At 40.9% G+C, this 24,407-nt stretch overlaps 1 protein-coding gene across 3 annotated transcripts; it reads left to right on the forward strand.

The window, feature by feature from the left end:
* Window positions 1-2,949: 2,949 nt before the first annotated feature.
* LOC146698414 (sialic acid-binding Ig-like lectin 14) lies at window positions 2,950-24,293 on the forward strand. 3 transcript variants are annotated; one of them, XM_085473500.1, is made up of 10 exons: window positions 2,950-3,038; window positions 5,945-6,145; window positions 6,342-6,704; window positions 7,321-7,611; window positions 11,357-11,605; window positions 12,105-12,365; window positions 12,470-12,560; window positions 23,686-23,778; window positions 23,884-23,947; window positions 24,040-24,293. In XM_085473500.1, the coding sequence occupies exons 2-10, from the start codon at window positions 6,100-6,102 to the stop codon at window positions 24,073-24,075; spliced, it is 1,494 nt and encodes a 497-aa protein (XP_085329626.1). In that variant the 5' UTR covers window positions 2,950-3,038; window positions 5,945-6,099; the 3' UTR covers window positions 24,076-24,293. The 3 variants fall into 3 exon arrangements, with proteins under 3 accessions (XP_085329626.1, XP_085329625.1, XP_085329627.1); XM_085473499.1 differs by lacking the exon at window positions 2,950-3,038 and having other exon boundaries at window positions 5,685-6,145; XM_085473501.1 differs by lacking the exon at window positions 2,950-3,038 and having other exon boundaries at window positions 5,685-6,145; window positions 23,689-23,778.
* The last annotated feature ends 114 nt before the right edge of the window (window positions 24,294-24,407 follow it).

Here is a 24,407-nt window from a genome sequence, read left to right on the forward strand (position 1 = left end):
TATCGAAAACCGGTTCTTGTTGAGAACCGGTTCCCACTGTTTCAATTCCTTGGAATCGTTTGCCACTTTTAAAAACGATTCCCTTATCGATTCCAGTCGCCCCGAATGACGTCATCACGTTGAGTGGCGTCTTTTACCCAGTAGGAAACATGGCGCCTGAGCGGCACAAACGCTCAAAAGTTTGGTTACACTTTATGAGAAAGGATGACAACAGGGCAACGTGCAATACTTGCAAAGTAGAGATTTCATCAAAGGGAGGAAACACTACGAACATGCAAAAGCATTTGCTCAAATAACACGCGATTGCTTTCAACGAATGTCGTGTTTTTGATCCGCTCCGGTGTTGTGCCAAAAAGTGATTGTCTGCCAAAAACTGATTTCCGGTATTTGCCAAAAAGCGATTGCTCATATTTAAAGTGCTATAAGTAACTTGTTGGGCTATAATATGTTAAACATATGTCAAATGCATCCCTTATGGATGACATAAAGTCATCTTGAGCCACAAACAACATTCGTGTAGCAAGATACAAGCCGCAATCAGTTTTTGGCAGCGACTTTTATATAACCTTTATTTATGCAGTAAAAAAAAATCTCATTAACATTAAAAATGTATTTTGTAAGAGTAAGTTGCCCAACAGGACAGCAGAAATGGCAGCAAATATTACAATAGTTCTGTAAAAATATTTTAAGTGGGGATAAAGGACCGGATTGGTTATAATGTAAGTACAAGTTGTAAAGATACTTAAAAAACAGATAATTTTTTAATTCTTTATGTAACCCCTTTGTATCCCCTGTTCACCGAAGTCTATTTACGAACATACGTAAAGATATTACACATAAAAAATACACAGAAACACTGGAAATCAGTTTTTGGCAGACAATCACTTTTTGGCACAACACTGGACTAGCGAAGCTCAACCCAGCAGCAGCGGTAGCGTTTCCACGTCCTCTCCCGTTAATACTGCAGGTAACTAATCAATTAGCATTGCATATTATGTTAGCGCGATCTGCCTTATTACAAAACCTGCTATTACTGTGCGTTGCATTTAGATAACCATGATGAGAGAGACAGAGTCTGGCTGGCTCAGATGCTGGCAGTTCTCGCTGCAGTCTACTGGTAGCGTCTCCTTTCAGGCCAGGATAGACAAATGTCACCGAGCAGTGTCTAAGTTTGTGGTCAAAGGCTTGCACCCATTTGCCACAGCAGATGCCCCCGATTTCACTTTGGTAAGTGAATGTGTTTAATTGTAGGCAGGGACATTACTGGATATTCTTGTGTAATTGCTACAGAATAATTTATGTTAAACTTTGTTATTGCTACAGGAGAATATTTATTTTATTATTTTACATATACATTTTTTTTCCTGGGGACCCTGTGACACCCCATTGAAGAGCCGTAGGCTGGATCTCTTAAGATCTCACTGTTGGGTTTGTAAGGCCATGTTACTCCTAAATTTCTATCTTGTTCAAAGAGAAGATATAAAACACAGTTCTAAGCTAATCGACCTTAGTGTTCTCCTTTTAAAAAAAAAAGAATCGATAAGAGAATCGATAAGGAATCGAATCGTTAAACAGAATCGAAAATGGAATCGGAATCGTTAAAATCTTATCAATACCCATCCCTATTCAGAAGTCATTCATCATGTCGAATGACCAGCGGATAAACTCTCAGGTTGGTAATAAATGTATTACATGTATAAGAACAAGCGTCATGTTAACAAATGATAGCCGTACAGTAACTTTTATGCTTATTGTAGCTGTTAGCTAAAAACGCTAATTTAGCGTACTTTGCCCTGAATTCAGCTTTGACAAATAAATATGATCGACTGTTGTCATCTTGTACCCTCTCAGAGCCCTGTATGCCTGCAGAGACCCCTACAGAAGGGAAACAAATTGGGCTTCTTTTTCAGAAGCCCAATTTGTTTCATAGTTAGATGCCTGACTGACAACTGTATAAACAAAAGCTACACACATTATTCGAAGCACATAGCGCACAGTCGTAAATTCCCCCTAATTTTGGTATGATCCGAGCTCAGGCACTAGGCAACTGAGCACAGAACTTACACATGTGAGCGAGGGGGGAGAAGCTGCTGCCTGCGAGGTACCGGTACTAGTTTTATTTTGTTGTATTTATCCGCAACACCTTAAAGGCCGGTCCGTGAAAATATTGTCGTGCACAAACCGGTCTGTGGCCCAAAAAAGGTTGGGGACCGCTGAATTAAAACACCAGGAAAAGAATTGTGGACCTCCATAAGTGTGGCTCAATTTTGAATACAATTTGGGTGCCATTTTAAATTAAGAAATACATATGATTTATCTCGGTACTCTTAAATTTAACAAATAAAATTTTTATATTTATCAATCTAAAAAAATCGAAATCTAAAAAATAGGGAGGGCGGTGTGCACTGTCAGGGCGATGGCATCCTCTGTGGCTCTGTTTGTCCGACACCCGAACTGAAGAGGGTCCAGTGTGTCAGGAAGGGAGGAGCAGATGTGACCTTTGACCAGCCGCTCAAGGCACTTCATGATGAGGGATGTCAGTGCAACAGGGCGGTATTCATTCAGACAGAGAGTTTATTTATTTTGTCTTTTGATATTGTCATATTCTAGCTTTACTCTCAGTTGTCTGTATTTTATTTTAATTGTATTTTTAATTATTTTTATTTATTACATACCACGTGTTTACATTCAGAATACAAAAAAGACAAAACATTGCCAATGTGATCAGTTGTCCACTATTAAAAACTTTCTAATTAGTCTTCCCAGACAAACACAGAAATTCCTGAAACAAGCGGTTAAAAAACTTGTTTTTCTTTGTAGTGGGTTAGATTTGGTAGATGTTTGGTTAATGCATGGTGTTTGTGAACGCAGCATGAACATTCACGCCTAATGTAAGCAGCTGTAGCCTACTCCCATTTCCTGGCAACTTGCACTCATTCCTGTAGAGGGTGGCGAAGATCACAAGTTGTCTTTAAGTATTGCAGATCACATTCTTTTGTCCTGCCAATTGCTTAAAGCTTTGTAACTGTAAAAGGGTGGTAAGTAGGATCCTGACTGTCTGCAGTTTGGCTTAAAGTAGCGTGAACCCTGGCTGACTACTTTCTTTCTCTTGTTAAAGGCCTACACACTGCTGCTGTCTTGTTGTAGCCTGGTTTTTGCTTTGTTGCTGTCGTGTTGATTGGCATTTGTTCATTGTTTTATAGCGTTTCAGTGTTAACTGTTTGTTATATTTTAATCAAGCTTTTAAAAGGACCTGTATCTTAAAGGTTGTGTGTGTGTGTTTACTCCTTTTTCTTTTGTATCTTATTTACTGGGTTGTTTTTATATTGCTTTATTTATAATTTAAATCTTTTCTTGAGTGGAGACACCGCCAATGCTGGGGCAGAGGCTAGGCACGTGTGGTGGAATTCCCTTTTATGCCTGTGAATGTACACACCGGGAACCAAGTATAACGCACCATTTAAGTTGCAGTGAAAGTGGCAGTGAGGATTGCAGAGAGACTGCAACCTTGGGAACTCCTCAGTGTAGGTTGCCTCCCCAAGTGGTGGTCTCCTCTTCTTTTAAGTAATGTTTGTTAATAAAGTGTCTTAATTAACCCTGTTACTTAAGTTGCTGTCTTTTCTGCAGCTCTTTATTTATATTTGTTTTGTCCAATAATCGGTGAAATGGACTCTGTTTGTTAATAACGAGCCTGTGTGCCACTTGTAATTGTTACGATGCTTACACTGGCTATTGTAATCTCTCCTGGGGTGTAACTCCCTCCCTAGGTGGCGTTGTCAACACCATTTAGTTACCTTCACCAGTTTTCCTTCTTCACAGCGCCACAAGTCCGAAACATTTGGTGTGGATTGGCTCTGCTTCCCATAGCAAGTACACAAACACATCAACCAGTGTAGCCAAATAAAAGATGAACTCGTGTTTACCTGCACACGTGTGTACCCATATAAACACTTTTTTTACAAGAAAGCACAGAGTAAAGGTAGTGTACTTTTGCACGTTAGCTAAAATGTTATATTCACCGGTTGTTGCCCACATTACTTTAGAAAAGCCACAAAATGAAGAGCAGTGTTGGTCAAGTTACTTGAAAAAAGTAATCAGTAACTAATTACTGATTACTCCCCCCAAAAAGTAATCCCGTTACTTTACTGATTACTTATTTTCAAAAGTAATTAATTACTTAGTTACTTAGTTACTTAGTTACTTTTTAAAAACACGATTTACAACCTGAAGAGGTGATAAAGTGATAGATCTTTCAGCCCAATTCTACTTTTTCTACATAATCCATCATACAAAATGTAATCAAATGGAAAAGTCTCTTTTTTTAACTTGTTTTATCAGTTTTAATCTTTTAACTTTATGCATCAAGCAAAACATTTAATTATATGCAACATTCTCTGACTTGAATAAATTAGTTTAACATTTAAACCTATTTTCTGCACATTCCAGCACATAAAATAAAATATTTTTTGTGTTTTCACTCACTCTTTCAAACAGATGCAAGTAAAACACAGCAGAAAATAAAGTCAAAGACTCAGCGGTCCTTTTGCTCTATTTTCACCTGTAAAGCAGGAGCAGGGTAGGCGGAGGGTTACCCTGGTGTAGGTGTGCTGCGGTCAGTTGAAGAATCCGCGCGAGCGTCTCTGTGAGTTTCCCATCACGTCGTAGCTACTCGGTGCTTGCTCGGAAGTTTAGGGGTTTTTTTCGCTGTAAAAAGAAGTTTTCTTCCCACGCACGATGGACGCTAATGTTTTTGTCACTTTTTATGGAATCAAACTCAAAGTAAGGTCAGTACTTCCACGCTTTAAACGCTGCACGCTCATACGCTCTCCTGCACTCGATATATTATCCATTGTTGATCTGCACACAGCTGTTGTCACCAACGTCGCACTTGCTTACGTCACTGTCATGAGACATTCTCGCAAAAAAAATCACGGTTTTAGTAACGCAGTAACGCAGCGTTCCTACGGGAAAGTAACGGTAATCTAATTACCGATTTTGCAATAGTAATCCCTTACTTTACTCGTTACTTGAAAAAAGTAATCAGATTACAGTAACGCGTTACAAGTAACGCGTTACTGCCCATCTCTGATGAAGAGTGAGGTCTTGCTGCACTGTCATGTGACATCGCATTTGACTAAAACAGAGCTGGACAGTGAAACAGTGCTGTCAAATTAAAAATAATCCATTACTATTTTGGTAGTCATTCTATATACCAAAGAAGCCGGGTCCCTGTTAATTTAATGAGAAATATAATAGAGCTGAAATCCAAACAAATTGCAAATTTCTTCCTTTAGATACACAAAAATATTTTTTTTCATAGATAGAATCATGGGTGCAGAGTTGTTTCATAGGGGTGGCCATAGCGAGGCCACTAAAAATATTGGAGTGGCGCACCATAAACAGAATTTCAGTTTTATTATGCTCTTGTCAAATATAGGTCACTTAAAATATGTCGAGAAAGAAAAGAATTATAAGTTTATAAGTTGATTTCACTAAAAATAGATACATATAAAAACAAAATAAAAATTCCTTTACAATAATTTGTTTAAAGGAGGAATAAATATCAAGTTAATGTTTCGATGAACTTCGAGGGTGTCTTCCTCTCTCGTGCTCACATATGTGGCGACCAGCGATTTTTTTATAAATTTATTTTTTTCTTCAGGGGCCGGGGTCAGTGTAAGAAATGCAAAGGCTAAAATGCATATCTACAATAACTCATACTCTTAAACATGTAGAGCCATCAAAATGGACTTTCTGCTGTGCGTGTGTCTGTGTGCACGTGAGAGGGTAACCACATTTCACTCTGAACATGTCAAACTGATGTGTAAATAAGGAGGCAAAACCAGCAGGAAACCACACACTGTGATCAAGCACAAACCATTTACAAAACCTAACAAAGAAAAAAATAGATATGATGAAGTTAATTTTCTTCTCTATTTTGCAGAACATGCAGAAAAAAGTAAGATGAGTGTGATAAAGTGGTTGCAAAATGTGTGAAAAGTAAAGAGGCAACTTCATGTCACATGTTTCTGAAGGAAATTTAAAAAAACACAGACATCCTTGTCACCGTATTTGTTGGCGTGACAGTGAGAAGAAAAGATGGTCTTACAATGGTCTTTGTTCTTCATGTACATTTGCATTAAAGGTATGGATAGTATAGACCTTTAAAGTATAGCTGAAAAATTTAATTCTCACATTTTCATACATCTTTGTGTAACACATAATGTCGGTATTACATGATCTTTTCTTTATTTTCACACACATTTACATTGTCCTTCTTATGTTGGTAGTCTTATTTATTTGTTTTGTTTCATCATAATTTACTCTCAAATTTATTACAGTTACTCCAACAGAAGCTTCATCTTGGACCGCTGCTGTGCCATCCTCAGTGAAAGGTCTCCTTGGCTCATGTGTGGTGATCCCCTGCTCTTATAACTACCCAGAACCACAAAAAAGCCCCCAGACCTTCACGGGGATTTGGTATAATAATGATAATCAAGTCATCTGTCATTCTGATGCATCTCAAACTCCAGCTCAGTTTTGGAGTCGGACAAAGCTGCTGGGAGACCTCAGCAAGAAGAATTGTTCTCTGATGATTGATAAACTTACAAGAAGAGATGAAGGGACCTTTCATTTCAGGATTATAATGGAAGCTTATACCGTATTTTCCTACTCAAAGAACAAAATCTCTGTTTCAGTGATCGGTAAGTTAACTGAATGAATGCTATACAGTTACACTCAAATTATCCACTCATGTGGAAAGTGTTATGGTACTGGTTCGTTATTTCTATGTTTCCGGACTAAATAGTGTTATTGGAATATTCCTCGTTGATTCCTAATTAGTGTCAGCTGTATTTCCACCTGCTACCCATCCTCTCGTTACCCTGTTGTGTATATTTATGTCCTCAGTTTCCCATTTCCCACTGTTGTATGCATCTCTCTGTGTTTTAGAGTTCTGTGTTTTGTTCCTTAGCTTAGTGTTAGAATTTTTGAGTTTTTTTTTCCGTACAGCAATAAAGCTGCTTCTTTAGTTTACTATTTGGTCTTTCATTGCTGGGTCCTGGCTTACCTGCCACACAGCATAAAGTCAAATCATAGTAAAGTGAAGTCCACATTATCATATTGTTAGATTTTTATAAGAATGGTGTTTTGCTTTGTTTTTTCTCTTATTCCCTTCTCCTCACCTTAATCTGTTTCCTATATTAGTTCTACGCATTATGGTATTTGGAAATTCAACAATTGGATTAGTCTTTGGATTTGCAAAAAAAATCACAGTTAGTTTGGGTCTTAAAATCATCTTGATCTTTCTTGTTAACACAGATGAACCAAATCCCACTGATTTCTCTGTGCAAGAGGAGGTAAAGGAGGGTCAAACTGTGTCTGCATCCTGCTCTGTGTTTCACTCCTGCCCCACATATCCACCTTCTTTCCACTGGAGTCACTCTGGAGAGCAGCATGATCAAACACAGAAGCTTCAAAATGGCCAGTGGAATGCAACATCTACTTTGACCTTTCGCTCAAACCACTCTGATCACAACAAACCTTTACAATGCAGTGTTACATACCACGGTGGAAAGCAGCGGGTAACATCCAAGACCCTTAAAGTAAAATGTAAGTGTGCACTGACAAATACATGTAGATGAAAGAAAATCTTATAAATATTGTAAAAATGATCACTTTTAAAAAAATCTAGAATACAATGGTCTTTATAGTTATAAAGAGAAGACTATAGAAATCGTAAAACCCACGAGTGAAATTGCAACAAACCAGGCTAAGAAAGCACAAACCAACATAATGAAAATTAAGGGTGTTCCGACACTAGGCATGGTTGCTTTGTTACATGTGTTTGAAGTTGTTAGAATTAGAAAGAAATTAGGGAAAAGAAACATAAATATTGAGAATTACATTCAAAACAAAAACTAAGCAGAACAAGTTAAAACTTTTACAGTTTAATTTGTTACTCATATTTTATTTTTTATTTTTTTATTTTATTTTATTTTTTTACACAGAATGTGAAACTGTTTATCTTTAAATATATATTTATTACAAGCTGGCATAGAACAAAGTGCCAATTGATTTGTGTATGTCAATTACTTCATATGACTAACAGTAAAAAAAAGCACAGAGTGCTCATTTTTAGGAGAAAAATGTTGTACAGTGGGATGCAAAAGTTTGGGCAACCTTGTTAGTAGTCATTTTCCTGTATAAATCGTTGGTTGTTACAATAAAAAAAAATGTCAGTTAAATGTATCATATAGGAGACACACACAGTGGTACTTGAGAAGTGAAATGAAGTTTATTGGATTTACAGAAAGTGTGCAGTAATTGTTTAAACAAAATCAGGAAGGTGCATAAATTTGGGCACCACAAAAAAAAAAAGAAATGAAATCAATATTTAGTAGATCCGCCTTTTGCAGAAATTACAGCCTCTAAACGCTTCCTGTAGGATCCAACAAGAGTCTGGATTGTGTTTGAAGGTATTTTGGACCACTCCTCTTTACAAAACGTCTCTAGTTCATTCATGTTTGATGGCTTCCGAGCATGGACAGCTCTCTCTAACTCACACCACAGATTTTCAATAATATACAGGTCTGGGGACTGAGATGGCCATTCCAGAACGTTGTACTTGTTCCTCTGCATGAATGTCTTAGTGGATTTTGAGCAGTGTTTCGGGTTGTTGTCTTGTTGAAAGATCCAGCCCCGGCGCAGCTTCAGTTTTGTCACTGATTCCTGGACATTGGTCTCCAGAATCTGCTGATACTGAGTGGAATCCATGTGTCCCTCAACTTTGACAAGATTCCCAGTCCCTGCACTGGCCACACAGCCCCACAGCATGATGGAACCACCACCATATTTTACTGTAGGTAGAAGGTGTTTTTCTTGGAATGCTGTGTTCTTTTTCCTCCATGCATAACGCCCCTTGGTATGCCCAAATAACTACATTTTAGTTTCTTCAGTCCACAGCACCTTATTCCAGAATGAATAATGAAGTCCGAATGTGCTTTAGCATACCTCAAGCGGCTCTGTTTGTGCTGTGGGCAGGGAAAAGGCTTCCTCTGCATCACTCTCGCATACAGCATCTTCTTGTGTAAAGTGTGGCAAATGGTTGAACGATGCACAGTGACTCCATCTGCTGCATGATGATGTTGTAGGTCTTTGGTGCTGGTCTTTGGGTTGACTCTGACTGTTCTCACCATTCGTCGTTTCTGTCTTTCTGAGATTTGTCTTGGTCTGCCACTTCGAGCCTTAACTTGAACTGAGCCTGTGGTCTTCCATTTTCTCAATATGTTCCTAACTGTGGAAACAGACAGCTTAAATCTCTGAGACAGCTTTCTGTATCCTTCCCCTAAACCATGATGGTGAACAATCTTTGTCTTCAGATCATTTGAGAGTTGTTTTGAGACCCCATGTTGCTACTCTTCAATGAAAATTGAAAGAGGAGGGAAGCTTACAATTGACCCCCTTAAATACTCTTTCTCATTAATGGATTCACCTGTGTATGTAGGGTCGGGGGTCACTGAGCTTACCAAGCCAATTTGAGTTCCAATAATTAGTTCTAAAGGTTTTGGAATCAATAACATGACAACAGTGCCCACATTTATGCAACTGCCTGATTTTGTTTAAACAATTATTGCACAATTTCTGTAAATCCAATAAACTTCATTTCACTTCTGAAATATCACTGTGTGTGTCTCCTATATGATATATTTAACTGACATTTTTTTTTATTGTAACAACCAACGATTAATACAGGGAAATATTGACTATTAACAAGGTTGCACAAACTTTTGCATGCCACTGTATGTGCAATCATGTTAAAGAACACTTACACAAAACTCCAAAGTAATTTGAAAACTAAGCAAAACCCAGTAGCATGTACAACCACCTTTGGCTACAATGACTTGTAAAGTAAGTAGCCGTTTCTCACATCATTTTGAAATCTTTCACATCTTTAGAAGGTTGCTTCATTTCATTGAGGTTTGTGGACACTTCTTTATGCACAGCTCTCTTTTAAATTGTCACCACACAATTTAAATCTGAGATCTAAATTTTGACGAGGCAACTGCAAAACCTTGATTCTTTTCTTTGTCAGTCATTCTTTGGTAGGTAATGTCCTTGGGATTATTAACTAGTTAAGACCAAGCTGCAAACAAGCTGTAGCCTCATGTTTGACTCTAGAATACTTTGATATACTGAGGAGTTCATGGTTGAGTGAATGACTGCAGTCATGCTGCCCAGATTTTTGGTGGGTTTTTTGATTTATTCATTTTTTTTTAAACACTGCATTTTTATTACTAGTTTGTTTTTTTTAGCATTGTAGTTTGACTTTGGGGTGAATTTGTTGGGACATCAACTCCTGGAAAGACTGCAAACTTTCTTGAATGTTTCCTACAGTGAGAATAAGCTTTCACACTGCAGAATGAGAAACTTATTTGGAAATGGCCTTATGATCCATTTCAGAATGATGGGCAAAAACAACCACTTATCTAATTTAGCTGCTAATGTATTTCTTCCTTTGTGTTGTGGTTAACACAGCGGTCCCCAACCTTTTTTGCGCCACGGACCGGTTTATGCCTGACAATATTTTCATGGACCGGCCTTTAAGGTGTCGCGCATAAATACAACAAAATAAAACTAGTACCGGTACCGGAAAAAAGAAAATTTATTCATAACACACGTGAAAAGACCAAGGAAAACCGAGTAAACGATAAAAACGATAACAAAATAATACTGAAAACCGATAAAAACCCTGAAAACTATACATTTCACACCTGAGCCTCAACTCTCGCGGCCCGGTACCAAACAACTCACAGACCGGTACCGGTCCGAGGCCCAGGGGTTGGGGACCGCTGGGTTAACACACACCCAAAATGCTACAGACCTGCAAACTGCCAAAACCTCTGCTTGCTGACACGATAAGTCATCTTTCAGTTGCCTGATAATTGCACTGAATGAGCTTGTGCCAAAAAGAACTGTAAATTCTATGCCTTTCTATATGCATCCTTTTTAAAATGTTTTTATGAATTATTTATAAATTCGTTTTTCGCTCTTATTTATTTATTTTTTGTTTTGTTTGTTTGTTTAATGAGCAGCGACGTCAGTCTAGTGGTATGACAATGACTCACTGACTGAAAGTCGATTTAGTCTTAACAACTACTGGATTGACTGCTTTGATATTTTGTCAGTATATTCATCATCTCCAAAATATTGGTGACTTTCATCGACTTCCTGAACTTTTTCATTTGGTGCCACCGTCATGTCAGAATGTTGAAATAAGCTCAACCTTGACCTGACAGTATGTAAAATAAGATAACATGCTGCACAGTAACATAATAGGATTAATATTTCTATGCAGATGCTCCAGTGAATGTGAAGGTTGAGTACCAGTCAGTGAATGAGGGAGAGACTGCACACCTGAAGTGCTCCAGTGATGCAAACCCTGTCAGCAGCTATGAGTGGCACAGTGAAACTGGTGCTCTGCTGAATAAGGGACAAACCTACACAATGTCAAATGTCTCCAGACATTCAATAGAGTCCGTGTACTGCACTGCTGTCAATGAGGAAGGACAAGACAGATCAAGCACCATGAAGCTCAATGTGTTATGTGAGTACAAAATGGAAGAAATATAACAACAAAATAGATTTTCATGTGAGTCAAAGATAAACTTTATTGACACCTATTAATCCTTAAATTCAGGTGTTTTCAGTCCCGTTGCCACTGGTGCATAAAATCAGTCACCCAGCCGTACAGTCTGCCTTTACAAGCATTTGTGAAAGAATGGGTCGTTCTCGAGAGATCGTTTAACTTGAGTGTGGTACTGTAATAGGATGTTACTGTTTTGAGAAGCCAGTTTTTGGAATATCTAGGAGGAAGAAATTTAAAAATTAACATAAAGTTACAAAGCAGTGTCACCAAGTACTGAGGCGCATAGTGTTATTGAGTCATCTGACTCAATAACTCCAAAGTTCAAAACTTCTGCTTACATCATGGCAACATGGCATAAATTTAGATTGCTGAGCAGCTACTTTTATCCATATAATGTATATAATAAATGCACAACTATCTTTTATCTCCTAATTATAGCTCTCTATTGTCCTTACAGATCCCCCTGATATTAGGACTTCCTCTAAGTGTTTCTCAGAGGATGATGTGGTAAAGTGTGAGTGCATCGTGGAGTCCAGGCCTCCCAGCATGGTCCATTTTGTTCTTGGTGACAGAGTCCTGCAAAGCACCAGCATAGAGACAGTTGGCTCTGTTACTACTGGAACTCTGCAGACATACTTTGGGTCCTTTAAGTTTGTTCACTGCCTGGCAAACAACACACTGGGAAATGCTAACCTCACATTCTTGTTACCTGCTACTGGTAAGAAAAAAATTTCAATCTCAAGAATCTCAAGCATTAATTATTATCACTTTATATTTACATGGCAAAACAAAAAATATTCAATATGCCTTCTTTTTGAACAGACAACATGCAGAATATTTTCATAGCCTCTGGAGCAGGTGTGATTTTTCTGATTATTCTGATAGCCACTGGAGTGGGAGTTGTTAGAAAATGGTGAGTTTTAGAAAATATTTGTATTTGTATTTGCAGTTCCCCCCTCCAGGGGCAAGGGTACCTAGACCCGGTTTGTAGAGTACGCTTGGGGAGTGTGATTGTGTGTACAGCGTCTCTTTATGTCTGTCTCCACGTTGGTGTGTGGAGTAAGTGCATATGAGAGCATGAGGGTGGGAATGGATGTTTGTATCTGTGTGTGCCTGTATGTCTGTGTCTATATGTCAGTTTGGGTGTCAGGCGTCACCTCTCTGGGGACATCTCAGGCCCTCCAAGGTTTGGAGGCCTATCTCCCCCTACCACCACTTCCCCTGCCAGTGGCGGACTCCCTCAGATATCGGTGCGTTGGTGGTTCTTTGTGTCCGGGGATGGGCGTCCAGGTACACACCGGCTCACTCCTTGGCGGCCGCTTATCGGGGCCTGGAGCCTGGGGCTCGCTCGGGCCACTTCGGAGGTGGGGTGCCCCCGGCCTCTCGCCCTGGGGCTCGGTCACTCAGGCACGGCTGGCTGCCGACGGAGCTCACGGGCACGTCACTGCAACTCCCCCTGGCTTCTGCTCCGCGGCTGCTGAGTGAGCCCTCATCTGGGACTCTCCTCAGCTCTTTCTGGGACAGTGGCGCGGCTGCCCCTATGTTGGTCTTCCTTGGTCTCTTGTGTTCTGGGGGCCTCTGGATGTCTGGAGTTTTGATCTCCTCCATACCTGCTTCATGCCCTGGAGGACGGGGCTGTGGCCCCCCCACACCCTCTAGCAGATGATTACATGAAGGAACCTTTAAAAAAAAAAAAAAAAAAAACAAGCGCGTCCATGCTCACAGGTGTACACACGGGTGATCACACCCACAAACTACACCCTTTTTGGCTCCTACCTCAAAGCACACTGTGTTCTGTTGATCTTATGTGCTGCACAATAATGTTTAATATTTAGTATTTACTGTCATATTCCCATATATCATTGTGATGTTGTTTATTCTATTACTCTTGTTCTCTTCTGCTTGTTTTCTTTTTTCTTTCTCAGCAGGTGATCCAGGTGATTGATATATGCATTTTTTTTTCTCTGCCCGTTCTGTTGGTTTATGTCTTTTGCCCTTCTCCCCCGTCCCTCTTCTCAGCTGTTTCTCTTTCCCTCTTTCTTTCTCCCCTTCTTTCCCCCAGTCAAGTCTGTCCCGTATTCAGTAAGTGAAAATAAAAGAAACAATAAAAGGTGAATCAAATGGACCATTACGGCAAGGCTGGGATGGTCAATTTGGTAAAGTAAATCCATTGGGCATCTTTGTTTGCCTTTAGACAATAATTCTGATGGCAAAAGAGCCAAACGGGACAGGCAAAAAAAAATAAAAAATGATAGGTTTGTAACATAAACCTATTCGCTGGAACGTTAAGGACAATCTGCTACGCAGCAAAAGCAAGACTCAAGGCACCAAAGTTCTCTGGTTACTCATGCATGAGGGAGACCTGGCTGGAGCCAAGCGTCGTTCCACCACTTGACCACTGTCAGACTCTCAGCCAGGTTTCCCCACAGCACTCCTTTTATTGTGGTTACATGAATATGCATAGGGTCATTAACATATAACATCTTACATAGGTATACATGTGAACAAAGAATACTGTGTGTGTGTGTGTGTGTGTGTGTGTGTGTGTGTGTGTGTGTGTGTGTGTGTGTGTGTGTGTCAAAGGTCATATAACAACATGAAAGCACGAAGGCAATCATCCTTGGTCAGGAAGAGGGTAGACTAGACCCCCCCCGGTAAGGAAGTCCAGCAGTTCATCTAAACAGAAAAGCACTTAGACTAAAACAAATGTAGCTACGTTAATCCTACCATAAAACAATAAAACAAGATGCGACCTCTTCCCATGCCCCCAAGATGCAGGTGTGCATTCCAGTGTGGAATACACACCAAGCCTCTGTAGCCTGTTAAAGATCACACAACTTATCACTACACAATTGATTATACACCTCTAAGCATATATGATTAAATGTTTCCTAATACAAATGACAATAATAAAATCTAAACCCAACATCACCACCCTGTATTGTCATTTTTTAAGGCTATACGGCATATATATCTTCAGCTCTACACCACTTGTCAACATTTTCAGTGCAGGCTTCATTTCATACACACATATTAGCCTTAGCATCCATGTCACTCTGCTGCAACAGTATGTAATTGGTAAAGGTGTTAGCAATCATTTTATTCACCATCGATCTTACACATGGCAAAATGCAACCTGTAAACAAGCAAAGCAATGCCAATAATGTAAGAATGGGAATCAAAAACCGTAAGAACATATTCCACCATGGTCCAGATGTCAACCAGGCTATCCAGCCTTGTGACGCGTCTCCTCCTGATGTGTGGTCTGCCACATATTTCTGCAGAGCAGTTAAGTTCTGCAGTGCCTCATAGATGTCTCCTCCAGTCGTATATCCATCCGGAATAAACGTACAACACGTCTCTCCAATCAGCTTACACACTCCTCCTTGTGATGCTGTTATCAAGTCTAGGGTCAGCCTGTTTTGCAGTACCATCGTTCTGATGGCCTGTTGCTCCTCCGCTAAGGCTGTTCCCAGAGTCTTAGTGAGATTAATGTGTCGCAGTAGGGCATATCGGTTGATCTCCACATGATCCCGCACCTCTGCAACTCCGATGTTTGGGATCAAACTTTGGAAGAACTTAGCCCCTCCACTCCAAATGCGGAATTCTCGCGGCACTCCAGTGTCTACTGTCACTCCAGGTGATGTTCAGAGGTGTACTGTAATTGGCCTGGGACCAGAGGACTCTGTTGCCAGGATGAGTTGCTAAGCCCAACAGACACCAACTCCTGTCCTTTGATATGCTGTACGGCCACAGTCCAGATGTATATGCGGATAACGGCATATGAGCACACACATAGCAGTCTGTCCTATTGTTCAAGTGAGCAGTTGTATTCATAAACTGCCACCAAAAGTTTGTAGAATAGCCATGAGGGTATTGGGTGTGGTTTCCTTGAACATACAGGGTCTCCACAGCTGACCATGATGACATCAAAGCCATTGCACCCAGCAGGGTAGACAACACTTTACCAGCCATTCTGATGAGTACCTGTGGCTCAGTTGGTTTCTTCACCGGATTGAGACGAGGGGCCCTGGAGGCTTTCCCCCCCCTTTGTACCCGGTCTTCCTGCCACTTACTCCGAGCTGGCCTGGATGTGTGTCACCTTCTTGCAGTGGCTTTGGTGTATCCAGGTGGGTCGTTGTGCAATTTTCACAGCTGTCGGTGTTGTCAGCAGAGCCTGGTATGGTCCGTCCCACCGTGGCTTTGACCAGCACTTCCTCTTTATGACCTTTATCAGCACCCAGTCCCCTGGCTTCAGACGTTCTTCCTGTACAGAAACAGAATCATCTGGCAGATTATTTGCACTCATGACTTCTTTGCTTTTCAGCATTTTAATCATCCAGTCTGCTAGTGTGTTTTCTTCTTCTGCTTTATCATTATCATTACAGAACACTGGAACTCTAAATGGCCTGCCATATATTATTTCAAAAGGTGTTAGGCCATTATCAGTTGGCGTGATTCTCATATACATTTTCACTAGCTCAATGCAGTCTACCCATGTTCTGCCTGTTTCCTCCATTGTTTTCCTGAGTCTCAGCTTTACTGTGCCATTAGTCCTTTCAACCAGCCCTGCACTCTGGGGGTGATATGAGCAGTGCGTTTTCAGTGTTATCCCCAGATGTTGTGACATTTTCTCAATTACTTCATTCACAAAATGAGGACCATTGTCACTGTAAATAGTCTGGGGGATCCCATGCTCTGGGATCACATTTTTGCATATTACTTTAGCCACTGAAATAGCATCTGCTTTCTTAGTGGGGACAACTTCTACCCACTTTGAGAACGGGCACACAATTACCAGGCAGTACCTGTAGGTGTTACAGTTAGACAACTCAATGAAATCCATATGGATTACTTCAAATGGGTAGCTGGGTCTGGGAAACCTTCCTCTCCTAGGTCTGAGGTTCCCCTGAGCATTATGTTTACAACATATTAAACATGCTTTACAAAAATGTTTTGAATAAGCATTGAATCCCACTGTGAAAAACTGCCGTTCAACTGCTGCTACCATTTGAGTTGTCGAGACGTGGCAGAGTCCATGACTCAAAATTGCAGCAGTCCTATATAGGTTCTTAGGCAATATAGGTTTATCACAAAGATAGTAGACATCACCTCTCAGGCTTGCTCCTTTAGTGAGCCACAGCTGTTTCTCAGCTGGAGGTGAGTGTGACTGCATGTCTGCCAGCACATCATGTGTGATGGGCATAGTTTGCTCCTGTGCCGCCAGAATATGAACCCCATGTGTTCCAAGGGCTGCTTCCTTTGCAATTTTGTCTGCAAAGGCGTTGCCCAGTACAATGGGGTCAGTGCCACGTGTGTGTGCTGCACATTTGCAAACTGCAACTTTACTAGGCAGTAAGACTGCTTTCAACAGGGCCTGCAACAATGTCGCATGCTCCACAGGTTTCCCTGTTGAAGTTGTCATGCCTCGTCTTGACCACTGAGCGGCAAAGAAATGAAGTGTAGCATATGCATACTGACTGTCTGTATATATAGTCACTGCCTGCCCTTCAGCTGCTTTACAGGCTTCCGTCAGAGCCACTATCTCAGCTGCTTGGGCAGACATGGAATGTGATAACTGCCCAGCACGGATGACCTGCACATCATCCACAACAGCAAAGCCTGTTTTAGTCTTTCCCTCCGCTGTTTTAAAACTGGAACCATCAACAAACCAAATCTTGCCCTCAGTGAGTGGTATGTCCGTTAAATCACTTCTAGGTTTACACTGTGTTTCCACATGCTCACTACACACATGTGGTGTACCCTCCTCCTCTGTGGGCAACAATGTAGAGGGATTCAAAGTAGTACACCGCTTAATAGTTATGTGTGGCTGGGAGAGCAACAGTGACATTAAAGACAAGTGTCTGGCAGGTGACAAGAATGTCATTTTAGTCTGCAGCAATAAAACATCAACCTCATGTGGGACCAGCAGGGTCAAAGGGTGAAACAAAACAATTTCACCAGAACACTTTACGGCTTCAGCGGCTGCACACACAGATCGCACACAGTGAGGTAAGGCACAAGCCACAGGATCCAGCCTCTTAGAATAATAAGCTACTGGCTTCATGCCACCTCCACATTTTTGTGCTAACATGGATGTCATAAAATGTCCTTTACAGTCAACAGTTTGAACAAAAGGCTTGTTATAATCTGGAAGCCCTAGAACCGATGCTCCTGTCAGCATCTGTTTCAGCGTGCACAAAGCTTACTCCCCCTCAGGGGTCCAACTTAAACTTTCTGACATAGCCAAAGGCTTACTGTACATCATATCTAATAATGGCTGCGCAATTTCAGAGTAATGGGGCATCCACGATCGACAGAAATTTAGCAACCCTAGGAATTGCATCATGTGTTTCTTTGTCACTGGCCTAGGTGCTGCCAAGATAGCTGTTTTCCTCTCTGGGTGTATGCTTTTCCCTGCTGCACTAAGCAGATGTCCTAAAAATTTCACTTCTGTCTTTACCCACTGTAGCTTTGAAAGTGAGGCCTTGTTACCTGTCTCAGCTAAGTGAGTCAGCAATGCCAATGATATGTCTTTGCAGTTCTTCTCTGAATTGGATGCAATTAAAATGTCATCGACATATACCAACATCTGTGAATGTGATGGAATCACAAAATCAGACAGACAATTTGTAATATTCTGTGTGAAAATTGTAGGACTATCACAAAAACCTTGCGGCAGTCTGGTGTATGTGTATTTTTTGCCTTGATACGTGAAACCAAACCAGCCTTGCGAATTCTCATGTACTGGTATGGAAAAGAAAGCATTACTTAAATCTACCACGGTGAAGTGTGTCATGTCTGGTTTAAGCTGATTTAATAAGGTGTGGGGGTCGGGGACGCATGGAGCTATACTCTCCACTGCTTGATTTACAGCTCTTAAATCTTGAATCATGCGCCACGACTGTGAATCAGCCTTTCTAACTGGGAAGATGGGTGTGTTACATGCTGCTTGTGGAGCTTCAACTAGTATCCCTGCCTTAATCATATCCTCTATTACTGGTTTAATGCCTTCTACTGCATCAGGCTTTAAGGGATATTGTTTCACTCTTGGCCTAAAAGACGTTTTGGGTTTTATAACTACTGGACTCGCTGTTGTTATTAACCCCACATCAGTCTTCCCAGTAGACCAGAGCTTCTCTGGGACCTGTTTAAGCTCCGGGTGATCTTTGACATCTACAACATATCATTCTGCTGTGTCATTCTCACTCCCCTTTAAATGTGTTTGTGGTGTAGTGTGTGTCACCCATCCCAGCTTTTTACGAAAGATGCTGTGCTGGATGTCTGTCTCCCAACCCCCTCCAGCTTGCTGCCACATTCTAACACTCTCCCCCTGTCTCACCAAAGATGCTAAGTCTGTCCACTCGGCTGTGACACTCTTTGTCAGTGAAATGTGTGGTGTTTGCCCTGTAAAGAGTTGTTGTGCAGCTTCAGAAAGGATCACACTACATCCAGCCATGGTTTCACCATCAGTATATATCGCTTTTATGGTGATTCTCTGTGGCCCTAATTTCAGCACTTTATCTGTGTAGGCCTCATCAGGCCCAGGCATGGTCTTAAATCTCAGTGTGACATGCAAATCATCTGGTGGCTGTATGTCATGGCTAGTTGTCAACATTTCCTCAGCTGCAGCTAACAGTTTACAGTTTATTTGATCAGGTCTGGAGGCCGACAGGTCAAGTGTCCAGTAATAATGCAAATCCCCACTGCCCTGATGAACCATTGTCTCAGCAGTTTCACCTTTTCCTGCAGCTATCATCCCAATGGATGTTGGAATTATTAAAATTCCAAGTTTCATCATCATATCTCTTCCCAAGAGGTTCACCGGACAAGTTGGGCACATTACAACTGAACTCTGAACTGCCTCTCCTGTGGTAGGATCTCTAATCCAGACTGGTTTAGAGATTCTATGCTGATTTAACTGACCATTTGCAGACTTCACATAAATTGTGCCATTTGAAGGGTCAACTCCTGACACATGATCTTTTAAAACAGTTTTATCTGCACCTGAATCACACAGAAATTGAACAGTTTTGCCTTGCACAGTTAACGTGCGAACTGGTTTTACTTCTTTCCCTGACAGATTTAACAATACTTCAGTCAAATCTAGAGTCTGAAACACAGGCTGTTGTAAATTCTGGCAAAGTAAGGGATCATTTGTACATGTATGTGTGTTAGCAGTGTCAACAGGTGCTAGTCATTTATTATAATAAGGGTTTCTTGGATCAGGGCGTTTATACTCTTCAGGCACGCGATCAGGACACTCCCTTGCGTGATGGCCCATTTCCCCACATGCATAGCACTTATCATCTCTTTTACCACGGTTATCCTGGGGTCGCCATGGGCCTCTACCTCTCCTATTCCTGCCTCTGTTTTGCCCTCTTCCAGCCTGTCCCTGAAACAAAATTTCATCTACTAAAAAGGCAGCGGCCTCAGTGTTTTGTGACTTCTTTTTTTTATTTTTAATAACTTCCTGTGCATGGCGGGCCCAGTTCATGCATTCAACGGACCCATCAGTGTTCTGATTGACATTTTGTTTCCTGATGAGAGCAGCAATGCGTGGATGGAAACCATTCATCAAAGCATGTTTTAACTGCTGCTGATATGGGCTGGCCTTCTCTGCACTCTCTTCAAGGCCACTATGTTCTTTGAAAACTTCCTCTATTCTTGCCCTGAACTCATGAACATCCTCTCCTTCCTTCTGAATGCATTGGGCAATTTTGTTGTAATCTACAGAAGCTTTAAAGGTATTTCTAAGACGCTCATAAACCCCGTCAACTTGGCCTCTTAAATTTGCATGGCCATAGGGTAGGACGGTATTACCATCCCTCCCTGTGTAGGTGCCTCGCACCCGAGCCCAGTTATATGTGAGACACTTCTTAAAGGTGGCTTCTGTTTCCTGACCGTTTAAACGATACGAGGAGCAGAGTTGCTTGTGTCGGGCGATAAATTCATCAACATTAGTCAACGGGTTTCCTAAATCTTTACATGCCTCTGCACATTCAGATTCAGTCCATGGCCTGTAAACACAAATAACACGGCTTCGGTCATCCTCAACACCAAAATGGGGATTCGCGACCTCCACCATGGGAAAGGTATCATGGAAAGGGGAGGCAGGCATAGCAGATGCACTCGCCTCATGGCTTTTAGATTTGCGAATAACACTAGATCGTGTTATAAGGACTTAAATATTTTGCTGCGGCATCCCCAAACTCCAGCCGTACTCTGTCCTCCTCCTCTCTCTCTCTCTTCTCCTGCTCCTGCTTTTCTTCCTCCTCTCTGACCTCTCTCTCTCTCTCTAATGCTGCTCTACGCTGTTGGTCCTTTAACGTCAGCACCACTGAAGTAGACCGCACCGTTTCATCTTCAGGTTTCACAGCTAATGCCTGCAAAGCTGCTCTCTTTGCATTCACTGCCTCCTGTCTTTTCTGCGCCTGCTCTAACCACAATTTAGCGGACGCCAGTTGTAACTCTCGCTCCTGTTTCAATTTCCCTGTCGCACAGGCTGCTTTCACTGTCAACTGGTCTACTAACATTTGACATTGTCCTACAACCAATTTACCTTCAAAATCATATTTCTTGCGCCAATGTCCTAAATACTTTGTGCTACCGGGAGCGAATTTCATCATAAACTTCTCGTCACCCTCTGGCACACTCTTGGTAGCTTGGGAACCCATAATAACAACAACAACAACAACAACAACAACAACTGCTGACATCACAGACCACGTGCTCTGCTCTGCACGCACTCACACAAACACACTCACACAACAACAAAAAATTAACACGAAATAGGCCTATCGTCCAGCACAAATGGACTCCGCGGAACTTCTCAACACCCCACTGAGCGGTGGAGAACTCACTACAGTACCCCACACAGCGGTCTGTATTTCGCCCCACTAAGACGGCGAACCAAAAAAAGTTCGAACTGCGCAACTCTGCGACTTAATGCTTCTGTACAAAAAACCCCACTGAGCGGCTTTGTACATCGCCCCACTTAGACGGCGAATTTTAGCCCCACTGAGCGGCCACGGGCAACACCCCACTGAGCGGTGAAGACGTAATTATAGCTATAAACTCTTTTTTTTTTTTTTTTCTTACTTGGAGTTGCTTATTGCGTGTAGCGTCAGTCCCGAATCCCATCAATCGCCATCCATCGAGGAGAAAAAAACAGACGGCTAATCCACCGGCCCGATGACGAATTCTCACGCCTCAGGACTTTGTTGCAGGACCTCTATAAGTCCTGGCTGACGTCAGTCTTTCGGTGTGTCTCTTTTCCCCTCGGTGAACGTCGACTCCAGGGATCCGGCTCTCGAAGGACCAATTAATGGTAGGTTTGTAACATAAACCTATTCGCTGGAACGTTAAGGACAATCTGCTACGCAGCAAAAGCAAGACTCAAGGCACCAAAGTTCTCTGGTTACTCATGCATGAGGGAGACCTGGCTGGAGCCAAGCGTCGTTCCACCACTTGACCACTGTCAGACTCTCAGCCAGGTTTCCCCACAGCACTCCTTTTATTGTGGTTACATGAATATGCATAGGGTCATTAACATATAACATCTTACATAGGTATACATGTGAACAAAGAATACTGTGTGTGTGTGTGTGTGTGTGTGTGTGTGTGTGTGTGTGTGTGTGTGTGTGTCAAAGGTCATATAACAACATGAAAGCACGAAGGCAATCATCCTTGGTCAGGAAGAGGGTAGACTAGACCCCCCCCGGTAAGGAAGTCCAGCAGTTCATCTAAACAGAAAAGCACTTAGACTAAAACAAATGTAGCTACGTTAATCCTACCATAAAACAATAAAACAAGATGCGACCTCTTCCCATGCCCCCAAGATGCAGGTGTGCATTCCAGTGTGGAATACACACCAAGCCTCTGTAGCCTGTTAAAGATCACACAACTTATCACTACACAATTGATTATACACCTCTAAGCATATATGATTAAATGTTTCCTAATACAAATGACAATAATAAAATCTAAACCCAACAAAAAATATTTGTATTTCTGAAATGGTGGTTGGAAAAAAAATCTACACAATAACAGACATTTTTTTGAGGCTTTGACAGCCAGACCACCTAAACAAGGTATATTGCCTATGTCCTTTGTTATTCAGTTAATAGAAAAAGCAGCACATAACACAGGAGTTAAAAAAAAGTATTCAGAGTAAGAAGCAGAGCACCATGTCTCTTGGAAAGTACAGAGCTGATTAACTATGAAGTCAGAGCTACAAATAAAACACAGACACAATCCTGTAGCTTGAAAGAAGAAGTCACACACATTCATTTCTTACTTCTACTTTGGTGAGTTATAACAGTCAATACTTTAGTGAAATCTATCTCAGATGTTATTTGCATCTTTTCTGAGTATCAGCACAGAGAGAAGCTGCTGCTGTGAGGATCAACTTTTCCTTTAGATGTGTGTTATGGTGTTGAATTCTTTGTTATTTTCATTTATAGAAAGACTGTTAAATGAGCAGCATAGCAACATTAACAACTAGTATCAAAGACAACTGTGGTATTTAAAAATGTTCCTTTAAAAACAGATTATCCTAAATCACAAACACACACCCCTCTTCCTCTCTCTTCATGTTTAGTTGGGGAAGAGAGAAAAAAAAACAGGCTAATTGTGTTCTTCTTCTTTTTAATAAAAACAAAATCCACTGATTCATTGTGCTTTTACTTCAGTAGCATTACTCATGAGAAGTATGTTGACAAAAATAAAAAATAAAAATGTTCAAAATATAATCTCTCTATAAATGAAACATGCACACATTGACTCCTGAAACTGCTGCTGCTGCTCTTTCAGTTCAGACCATCATAGGCTGCTATGTTCCATGAGATCATTGTAATGATGCTTATTTTTGTCACCCAACATGTACAAAAAAACTTATCTCAGAGCTTGCATCTGAAATTCATTTATTTTTGTTTGCCCATCCAAATATAGCAGCCAAATGTGGTTCTACTTAAGAGGTTACCAAAACTGACAGCTGTCTTTCTCATGTTCTTATTTATTTTATTGTTTTCTGCCAGCAGGGGGCGATCAGGGGAGACGCCAACATCAGACTTGGGCACCATGAAAGCAGAGAGACCTGTGGAGCTCCCTCGTTATGCCCCAACAAAAAGGTTTTGATTCTTCATCTTAAGTTTAAACAAACAATCTCACTCGTGATTAAATATGATTTAAGAAGATGTGTAACTTGATTTAATGTTTTTGCATTCTTTCTGCAGGAAAGAGGACAGGAAGGATATGTCTTGTTCTGACATTTATGCCAATGATCATCTCTATGGCAATGTAGGGACAAGTAATGATTTTTTTTTCAATAATTCATTCATAATGTGCATGCATAAACAAAGTGAGTGAATTAATCTTGTTTCTCTGTCTAGACTGACTGCGATGAGTCAATATACAACAATGTGTAGCGTGTGGAAGATCAGCTTCAGTCCATGTTGTTATATGAGTCAAGAAAAAAGAAAAACCTTAAACAATTTGAAATATTAATTGTTTATTTCTGTCATCTGTCATTTTCTTTCTAAAACACAATTAAGTAAATACTAATCTTTGTGCTTGTTGCTCTCAGAGGATTTCTTTACTGGTTATTAAATGATGTGCTTTGAATTATTACCAATAAAGTACTCTAATAATACCAAAGTTGTCTGGTTACTAAACATATTTAAGCTTTGATTTTTATTTAACTCATTATATAAATGAGTGTAATTTAAAAAAAAAGGGGGGGGGGGGGCTAACACATAGA

The sequence above is a fragment of the Copadichromis virginalis genome, linkage group LG11, assembly GCF_057382275.1.
Source record: "Copadichromis virginalis isolate Kocher_CV1m ecotype Utaka linkage group LG11, C_Virginalis_male_GT1.1, whole genome shotgun sequence".
Lineage (NCBI taxonomy): Eukaryota > Metazoa > Chordata > Actinopteri > Cichliformes > Cichlidae > Copadichromis > Copadichromis virginalis.

Excerpts from the sequence above, each read along its gene's own strand:
- LOC146698414 (XM_085473500.1), top strand. The coding sequence starts at position 6,100 with ATGGTCTTACAATGGTCTTTGTTCTTCATGTACATTTGCATTAAAG. Across the intron at positions 6,146-6,341 it reads CATGTACATTTGCATTAAAG|TTACTCCAACAGAAGCTTCA; the intron begins GTATGGATAGTA and ends AATTTATTACAG. Across the intron at positions 23,948-24,039 it reads ATGATCATCTCTATGGCAAT|ACTGACTGCGATGAGTCAAT; the intron begins GTAGGGACAAGT and ends TTCTCTGTCTAG.